General features: G+C 34.9%; 1 protein-coding gene across 1 annotated transcript; it reads right to left on the bottom strand.

Annotated features, from left to right (window-relative positions):
• Nucleotides 1-1,068: 1,068 nt before the first annotated feature.
• On the bottom strand, nt 1,069-8,732 carry FGB (fibrinogen beta chain). Its single transcript, XM_082629293.1, has 8 exons — nt 8,610-8,732; nt 5,785-5,976; nt 5,122-5,305; nt 3,953-4,180; nt 3,309-3,422; nt 2,836-2,961; nt 2,335-2,620; nt 1,069-1,728 (listed from the first exon to the last, which is right to left on the bottom strand). The coding sequence occupies exons 1-8, from the start codon at nt 8,712-8,714 to the stop codon at nt 1,497-1,499; spliced, it is 1,467 nt and encodes a 488-aa protein (XP_082485419.1). The 5' UTR covers nt 8,715-8,732; the 3' UTR covers nt 1,069-1,496.
• Nucleotides 8,733-10,664: the final 1,932 nt, after the last annotated feature.

Genomic DNA, 10,664 nt, shown 5'->3' on the forward strand with positions numbered 1-10,664 from the left:
ATCTGACTTTCTGACAGGTAGATGATTCTGGAATCAACGATGAGTAAGAGCTCATTATCAGCAAAGGAGAAAGATGTGTAGAACAGACAAATTGCATTTAAAGCGAAGCTTGAAATGGCCAGCAATTTTGTCAGATGGTGTTGGAGGAAAGATGTTGTTTACAATGGGAGCACAATATAAAAGGGCCTGACCTTTCCGGGAACAGTGAAAAATTTACTGGGACAAGAGTGCAGATGTATAGTGAAGGGGGGCAGGGGTAGGAGGCAGTGCTGGGACCAAGTAACAAACCATTTTCACTCCCAGCTAAGAAATCTGGATTTTAACACTTAGATAATAACAAGCTAACATTAAGCAGGAAAGTAACTTGGTCAGAATTTTCTGTTTTTAGGACGGTATATGTGATGGCAGAGTAACAGACAAATTGAATATAGGTGGGACAGAACCTACGGCAGGGAAACCGGGTAAAAGCTGAAGTTGGCTATGATGAGGAATTAAGGGAGTGGTGGTACTTCCGTGATAGAAATGAGTAACATTTGCTTAGATGCAAAGGTTAAGAAGATGAGCATCAGGACAATGTTCCCATGAAAATCAGTGGCAATGGCGCTACAAGAGGGAAGGAGGACTAAGGGTCAGAGGGTTGCACAGGGCAGATGGAGAATACAGAGTAAAAGGAAGTTGAGTTGATATACTCATTTGCCGAGGAGAAGTAGAAAGAAGAGAAATTCACTTCTACTTCAGCTCTGGTGTGACCATGTGAAAAACAAAAACCCAGTTGAGGTCAATAGGCCGAATTTCCAGAGGCAACAGGCAAATGCTGCTTCCTCCCTTGCTGTTTCCCTCAAAAAACAAATGGTGAAGACTTGACCATGACTGTCCTCTTGGGATCTCTGATCCGCAAGTCTAGTTCCCTGCAGAGCAGTGGATTTTCATGGTGCAGAGGGAGATGTTGAACCTTCAGGGGTTCACTGCCACTTCATTAGCTACTTGAGGTTGTGAATGCTTCTCTTTTCTCACAAGTTCAAAGCCTAACTCAGTGGCCATGTGGAGTACAAAATAAGAAAACATTAGTTTATTGTAACAGAAACCAGTTTAATGAATAAATCTTTTTGAGTTTTCTGTGACAGATCTTACATAAATAAAGAGAGGTTTAAAAGTGGACTTTTAAACACAGGTTTTTAGCTCACCTCACAGTTTTCCCACAAGGATAGAAAAGTTCTCCTACTAATTTGAAACTTTTCATAATCCACTGAAATTATGAACACCGACTATCCACAGTCATCCTTTTAGTTACATCTTGGTATGCAATAGAAATGATGAATATGAAAGAAAATCATGTGCTGTTTTAAATGTCATTTGCCTAAATACTGTTTCCAAAAAGTCACACTTACTACATTTTGATAGTTTTAGAGGGATATAAGGTATGAAAAAAAATTCTGATGATATGATATGTAAAAATGTTGTCTCATAGGGAAGAATAATAATCTATGTGTGGAGGACTATTGCTCTGGGAAGTAGGGCCTGATCTTCATGGACATCTTCTTCATCGAGTACCAGGACCCCTGCCAGTTCATCCACACCACTCCATCGTCTGTGCCGTGCTTTGCCATGTCCCAGGTATAAGGGCCACCCCAGTAGTATCTGCCATTTGGATTGGCCGCATGACATCTATTATACCACCATCCACCACCATCCTCTTTAGAACACTGCTTTCTGGGATCTGTAGTTTTCCTGAAAGGAAATTTATTCAGGGTTATTAGAACTGCAGTGCTCTCAAGTTAATTCTTTGCAAAATACACACAGAGAAGTGCTGGGTGCAATATTCCCTCCCTCTGGTTCTATATGTAAAGTCACAATTACACAACAAAGGTCTTCTCTGCCCTATAGAAAGAAAGGGAGAGAACTGGGCCTATGTGGCAGATTAATCTATGTTTGTTACTTTATCCTGAAATGATAGCTTTCAGATCCCTTAGTGTTACAGGTCCCTGGAAAATAAAATGGAGGTTTTGATATACACAGTCCAATTTAGAGATAGGGAAATCTATCTAAGTATGCACTACTTTGTAACTGTGCTCAAATTCCAGTTGTATCCTTTATGGTTAGTGATTTTGTGTAAATTACTTTATCTCTCTAATCTTCATTTGTAAAATGAGGATAGTAATGGCAACCTTATAGCTGGAGTGCTTTAGAGTGACCCAGAAAGAGCTTAGTACAGTGGCTGGCACACAGGAAGTACCCAAGAAATGAGAGTCACTAATCACATTAGCGATCATTAATGACTCCAAGCAGCAATGTTAGCAGCGGTGCTAAAAGCAGGAGGGAAGAAGCAGCACGTACCAGCCGTCGTTGTCTCTGTCGTATGTGCTGAAGAACATGCTGTTGTGGATGGTCATAGTCCGGTTTTCTCCCACCAGTTGAGAAGCTCCTTCTACGAGGGCATTGCCAGCTGTGCCCTTGTATTTGCTCACTGAGAGCTGATATTTGTTGGCCTCATTCTGTACAGTGAATCCTTCATAGAGTGCTGTCACCTTGTCTCCTTTCCAGTCCTCCATTTCAATAAAAAGCTTTGTGGGTCCCAACCTGGTAAGCTGGCTAATTTTGTCATTTCCAAGCCAATACTCACCTAAAGCAAAAATAAAATAACATCTCACCAAAAATAAAACCTTTAAAAAAACTGGCTTTTTTCCCTCATCATTAGCTTTTCTACTCTTTTTGTAAATTCTTCTTAACCTCCTAAAACTCCTAAAAACATACTACCAACACTATGTTTTTTAAATTGAAAAAAAAAAAGAAAACATATAAAAAAGAATGATTTTATTTTGTACTCCCAGCTTTTACCTGGTACACCACAGTATTTTTTCCCATCTGCATTGGTTGCAATATTTCCAAATCCTTCCTTATATGGATCCCATTTCCTGCCAAAGTCAACACTACCATCTTGACGGTTCTGAATTACTGTCCATCCTTTGGTTGAAAGAAACAAAATAACACACATTACCACTAACAAATAATGTCGCTTTGAGGGCAATGTCTGAATTCCTTGTCCATTTAATTCATGCCCATTGATATTTAGTGCTCCAAAATAGATATAATAAGGAAATAAATGTGAGAGGAAAACTCACAAAATCTTTGGAAGCTGCAAGTGCCTTATCTTACCCTAAATTGTGAATCAGAGATATTCTAAAACATCAGATTGAATTCCAAATCAAATGGCTCATTGTTAGCTACGTTAAAGCTAGGTTTTACTTCCTGACATTTTATGGTGTCAAAATAATTTCAGCATAATATGTCAAAAGCTATCCAACACTTACCTCCTCTTTCTGTTTTCATATCACAGTATACTCTATATGGTTTGATAGAACTGTCAGGCTGAATGAGATACATTTCAGATGTTTCACCTCCATTCCTGATAATTTCCTCACATTCTGCAACCATAAGATAACATTATATTTAGGGACTACAACATCATTACCTTGTTTTTAGTCACTAATTTTGTAAGATAACTGATTACATAGATACTAAGGAACATTTTATTTTAGACATTTGAGAATATGTTGTAGAAACTGAATCTTCCTTTTACTAAAAATCAAACTCAGTTTCAAGGAATTCTATCTGCCAAGGGGGTGAAAAAGCTCTTCTCTACCTTTTGTGTCCTGTGATATCCATAAACTTCCAGAACCCACGTGATGGAGAAATCCTTACATCTATCCATGATTCCACCATCTTTTCAAGCAAGCATGTACATTACACCCATGGAGCTACCACCATCATTACACTGCTTCCTACTCATCAAAAACTGGCAAGTGCATTAGGCATGCTAGGGATATCTTCATGATGTGCTAAGATGTCATTAGGATCTGTTGGGGAAATCCACTGGACTTCTTTTAGTTCTCTTATTTTTAGAGAGTGTGAGTTCTTCTGGAACCTACTAGAAATATGTGTCTTAACTAGTTACCTCTGCCAGACACCACAGGAATATTGCAAGTGACAGTACACGGGCTGCGGCAGTATTCCATCTGAGTTGAGACATCCGATTCTAATTTTTGTATTTTGCTTCTCAAATTTTCCAGAATTGAACGGAGCACACGAAGTTTAGTTGGGATATTACTGTTCACAGTCTCATCTATATATAACTGGTGCTTTTCCAGCTGTGAGGAGTACTCATTTATTACATTTTCATTAGCTGTAAAAATGAAATTATGTAGGAATGGTTAGCATTTTCTCTCGATAAAAAAACTAAACATATTCAACCACACAATTGTGATTCTGATTTTCTGAGAATAAACTAATAGACCCAGAATGAACATCGGGCAGTCATGATATGTAATTGTACTTAGGGGAAATTATTTGCCCCATGGCATACACAAATTAACATATAATCTAGCTACTATAATAGTAACTTACCTTAGATTAAGCTAAAAATTATGCCTAATAATAAATACAATAAGTTGTTTATTACTTTGGTGAGGAAAAGAGGAGAAAGTAGGACTTAGGTTTTCCATCTCAGAAGTGCAACATCTTATGGAGTAGATACACTTGATTTATTTATTCATCTTACTTAAGTACAGCAGAGCCTTGAAATACACAAGAGAAATGCCATGATTCCTTTGAAAAATGTCCAAACTTGGGTTTGCTACTCCCTGAAACACCTATGCCATGCTGGCTTACTAGCTGATTCCTAACCACCAAGCCAATAGCACTCAAAGTTCAGATCTCAGGATTCAAAGGGTAAGATCATTATCTTCAATTCAGTTGAGTATATCCTGGACACAGTTATATTCAAAACCTCAAATGTTAAATCTATAAATGCTAAATTTTTACTCTGTGAATATACTGTCTTCAGAGTCACAAATTTTTTTATAGACTAAAAATAAGGACTCACAGTGAAAATGTTCATAGAGAATCATCCTTGCTGATGCCAGACTGGGAATAAGAGTTGCATAGTGCTTGTCAGACAAGTGGCAGGTGAAGATGCCTAAGTGAGGAACTTGGGGTAATCAGGCTCATACTGAACTACTCGGACTCATCTAGAAACATGAATCTTCTCAGAGTTGTGCATTCCCATGGCACTCTGACAGTTTCAATTTTATAATAGAATCAAACAGGAAACACAAGGACATCTACCTTTTACTTGCTTCTGCCTCTCTTTCCACAGGTTTCTTAGCAGAGTTATATACTGAAAGGTGGAAGAAGAGGTCTGGGAAACAGACTTTATATTAGTAATTAACTCTTCTACATTCTTTCTGATTGGCCTTTCCTCTTTTACCAAAGTATCTTGCAACTGACATCCTGTAGGACACAACACGCCCTGCAAACAAAGAAAATAGCCAACATTAGATGAAGGACTGGGGTTATGGATATTTGTGAAAATAGCACATAGTGAAAATTCAGTGATATCATTCGCCAATATAAAAACTTGCAATTTGATTTTCTTTATGTGAGACCAGAAATTCTAGACTCATCATTATATTCCTCTGAAGATTAAAAATAATCTTTACCACAGAACAAAGGTAATTAGGCTATGAAAATGTTACCATCTGAACAGACAAAGTGGGCAAAGTACAAAGGAGATGATGTTTCATGATGTTTCATGTGTCCTAATTTGTAATCTTGGACCCAGACCAAAGAAAATTAGAAAAGCACCCTTAGCCCAGGGCCCAATAAGTTTATGTTTTGTATTTACATCCAAAAGAAACAAACAAAATAAAAATGATGGTAATGTGGGTCAACACAACATCAGGAAGACATGATGAATACAGGCCTTCTTCGCATGGGAGGCCCACCCACCAGGTCTGGGTCAGCGTGCAGGCAGCCGTCAGCATCAGGGGGTTTTCTCTCCACTTTCTTCTGGCCGATAGGTGCTTTGGCTGGACGAGGCTGATAGCCACCTCCGCTGATGGGAGGGGCGACAGGTCTCAGGCTGGGAGCCTCTTCCCTCTTCTTGTCATAGGGTCGATGACCACGGGCATCCAAACGAAACTTCAGGGAACCAGGCAGAAATAAAATGTAGAGTGTTATAGGATAGTTTAGATGTAGCTATTCCAACACCCTCATCCTATAACTTAGGTTATCAAATGACTGAGGATTTGCTTAAGGTCCATCAACTAGCTAGTTGTTGTTCGTAAGTCAATAGGTTCCTTAGGTCTCTTCAGTAACAGTAGAAAGAAAAACAGTGCAAAAAGTTATCGCGCCTGGGGTAGTTTTTAAAAAGAGACTTTAAAAAATGTTGCATCAGATAATGAAAGGTAATGGCCTCAGATTCCTGAAACCTATACTTTGGAACACACAAAATAGTAAGAAATCTATACCGTCAGGAGGAATAAATGTTCTCAAGGCACTGGATTACTAAATTCCTGTAATTATTGTTAATTATTTTTTTACTTTCAATTTTTATGAATTGACGATTAATTTGGCTAACTCCTATATAATAATATTTAAGAGGTAATACAGATTTATTAAAAGCAAAATTTACTTAGGATTTATTTGTAATAAGACAACTATTGGCTCTAACATGTTTGAAGAAGAATAAGGTATTCTGAAGACAGACTGCTTGGTTTCAAGTCTTGACTACCACCACTTACTAGCTATAAAGATCTTCGGCAAGTTACTACATCTGTAAAATAGGAATGATAAGTATCTGCCATATAAGATGACTGTTAGGATTAAATGACTTATTGCATATGACACCCTTAGAAGAATACCTGGCACATATTGAGTTATTATTATTTTTTTATTGCAATCACACATAACAGATACTACAGTGTAAGTGGCTTTTCCACTACTAACTTCAACCTTATCTTCTATCAACAAAATTGTCAAATCATTCTCATGAACTTTTCTAATTGATTTCCTTTATCAAATACCATGATTTTCTCATATTTAAAATTCTCAAGGTATGTGCATTGCAATTAAAATTATTTGCTAATTGAAAAAATATTACATTAAAAGATAGTGAAGTGGAAAATATGCAATGCAATACAAAAGTGCTGGCTTAGATTACCTATATTATCATCATATGACCTTTGTCAGTATTTACACCTTTTGGCAATTAATTACAAATTAACAAATGACTAGATTTGCTGCAGAGACTAGGCTCTCTAGCTATTTTGTGGGCCTAGAAGTCATCGAATGACTGTTTGGAATTTCACTGTCATTTATTCAGTAAGTTAGAATAATATTTAACATTAAGTGGTAGAGTGCTAGGCTTTAAACCCAGGCAAGTTGGATCAAGATTCCCCTGCTTAACTGCTGAAATTAAACTATAGTATATGTTATGTGTGACTGCAAGAAAAATAATAATGTATGAAGATTTGTAGGAAATATACATATTTTGTGTCAAAGACATGGTCCCAGCCAGACAGAAATTTTATGAAATGTGATTCATCTGTTTACTACAAGTCAAATTATAACAGAAGAAAAATATTTCCTTTTTATTTTAGAATATAATTAAAGAGGTAGTGTTGGTGATTTAGCTTTACTAGAGAAAAGTAAATGAAAAATGTTCAACATCTTAAAAGAAATTATATGAAGTTTTTGAAGACCACTTATTGAAATAAATAAAACTAGAAAATCCAATTGGAAGGCTAAACTAGTAAACTGTCTCTGTGTAGATTAGTTGGTGAGCAGGAATTTAAAAGTGCTTAGCCAAGTACTTTATAAAAGTTTACTCTTACACATTCTTTACATTTTTCTTATCTAATTCAATTAACCAAATAACTATCTTTTTATATGTATAGTTTGATAATTAAAACACTTAGGTTCCCTTCAAATTCAACAAGTGATCCAAAATGAATCACTTCATTTATGTATTACTGTGTACTTTTATTCCTAGTATGGTGATACTATGCTATATACAAGAAATTTGATCCGGAGTTATCTGATAATAAAATTTTAATTATTTAAATATTCATTTCTCTAAATGCATTTTTGTATTTTTGACATCTTCAAACCAGTAGGAGTAAATCAGCAAAGATAGTACTTGAGGAAAAAACTGTTCTATGAATGAATAAATTAAATGGAGTGATATATTTGATAACCACTAATAATAACAATAAATAAATTTCTCATTTGAAAAAAATAATTTTTAATCTTCTATTACCACACTTGATCTATTCTGCTTTTAGATTTAGTTTACAATTTTCATTCATAAATAGCCTGTAATATCAGGAGCTTTATATTACCCTCCTTCACCAAAGAGCCATCTAGCTACTACAGCTTTTTTCTTTTAAAATGCTGCTCTTTTATTATTTTATAGTCTGGGAAATTTTCAGATATCTGTTCTCAAATTGTAATAACATATTGTTAGAACTCAATGAAAATGATAGTACTCAGGATAGCAACAACTGGAAAAACACATTTTACATTAGCTCTGACATCTTCTTCCTGGGAAAATAAAGGTGATAAACCAGAAAATGAGAAATTATTATTTTGTTTTTATATAAGAAATACTATGCAACATTCTTTAAATAAAATAGGTCTTAGAGATTAACAATTCAATTTCATAATTAAAATCAATGTTAATATCATTATAATAAATATTCACATATGATTATGTTTTGGCTATATTTTATATTAATAATATTAGTAAGAATACAATAATATTTAAAAGTCACCTCATCGTAGTCATCAATAACTTGGGCCTTAACTATAAAAACACACAATAGTAGCAGCAGTAGATGTTTCATGGTTTTAAATTTTTGGAAGTTCCAAGAAACCATCCTTTGCTATAGACTTAACTGAAAGATCTTCAATCCTATATATACCTGAATCCTCTGTTAGCTATGCCTTTCCAAGTGATTACCTTCCTTAGTTAACATTTAATTTTTTGGTTCACTTGTTGGCTGAACCATTTTATCCCTTAAGCAACATGTTCCCAGCAAGACTTATTTACTTGTCATACAACTGTTCCCTGTTGGCCGAGTTTAGTAACAACACTGAAGTTCCTTAATTCATTTAATCGGACAATATGATGGGAAATTGGGACATTCCTAAAAGAGCTGTGCATCACATTTCCTGTAAATTAATGTGGATGCTACACAGGCTCCCAAAGAATGTGTGAGGAAAAAAATATTTTTAATCCAAGCACAAAAAAATTCGACCTACTTACAAGGCACCCACTAACATTGTGAACTCACTAGAGGTTTACCATAAGTGTTGTTTTGAGGTAATCCTGTAATTCAGTTTTTAAAAAGGCCATTAAACTCAAGAATAATATTACCATGTGTTCATATTATCTTTCAGACATTAATTAGAATAACAAAATTATCAATAATATTCATGCCTTATGCTATGATAGACTAACATGAAAAAGAAAATGTAGTCTTCTTTTTTTGCTCTGACCACTTTCCATATTTTGTTCTTTACTAATATGTTAAAATGTTTAAATAATTCTAAACATTATTAAAATAATTAGTAGATTACAGATTCCTAAATCAAAATCATTATTATGGTGATTGGATACATATTTAACACTTTATTTTTATATTATATTTTATATTATATTACTAATATTTATAAAAACAATGTTATTTTAACATTAGTGAAGCCTCCATATATCTATTTCAAATAGAAGCTCAGACACCATTTCCTTTCATAATTTCCTATAAGCTAACAAATACATCTCTGTCGTCTTTTCACTGTTTTTTGCAATCAGGATTAACAACTCTTACAAGAATCAATAGCAAAACCAAAGCCAAAACAAAAATCCCAGCAAGTGTGCTCTTTATAGCATTTTCCTGGGTTTTTTTGGTATGCAAAGCGAAACATCTGTAGTTAATTTTTTAAAGTGATTTTCTTAAAAAGATAGCAGGCTATCCAGGTTTGGATCAGGAGAATATGTTTTAAACAATACTTTGAAGCAGTCTCTTGATAATGGTATGAAACACACTAAATTTCTTTCTTCTCTGGGTAACATAAGTTGCATTCCCAAATCCTTTTAACTCAGATTTATAGAAGCAAAGTGTTGAGTTTAAATTAAGTAAAATAGTTGATTGGATTTTTCCAAATTTATCTCATTCATTAGTACTGGGTAAATACTATACATTATGATTAGCTTAGTTTTATTTTTTCTTAGAAGAATACATACTCTGACTGAGAAAGCAAATATATGTGTATGCATGTGTCAGTTAAAAGAAGGTGCAATAATATTTCCCTTCAAAATGTAACTGAGGAAAAGTTTATTTTAATCATCTGGGCAGGGTTTTATTTTAATGATACCAGGTTCTTGCTGATTTAAAAAGACAGACAACGTTAAGACAACTAAAAAATTCTTTTTCTTTTGAGGTAACATTATATTATCTTCATTTCCAAGCACTGACATTACATCAACTAGCAATAGAACCATTATTTAATTCCCAGAAGTTTGTTAATGTTTTGTTTCTTCTAGCATATTATAGTAACTTGTACAACATTAACGTGAAAGTTCCCTCATAAGTCTCACTGCTTTTCTACTCTGACAGGCATTCTTGCCACCATCAACAGGAAGGTGGAAGGAAATCACTGGAATTTATACTCCATAACACCAGAGACTAAACATTCATTCCACAAATAGTTCTTGAGGGCCTCCTATGTGACAGGCAGTGTGCTAGAAGCTGGGGATACATTGGTGAATAAGACAGACCATAGTAGGCATTTGATAAAAAATCGTAGAATGAATGGGTGAACTAGCC

Source organism: Mesoplodon mirus (genome assembly GCF_964341445.2).
Source record: "Mesoplodon mirus genome assembly, chromosome: 2".
NCBI lineage: Eukaryota > Metazoa > Chordata > Mammalia > Artiodactyla > Ziphiidae > Mesoplodon > Mesoplodon mirus.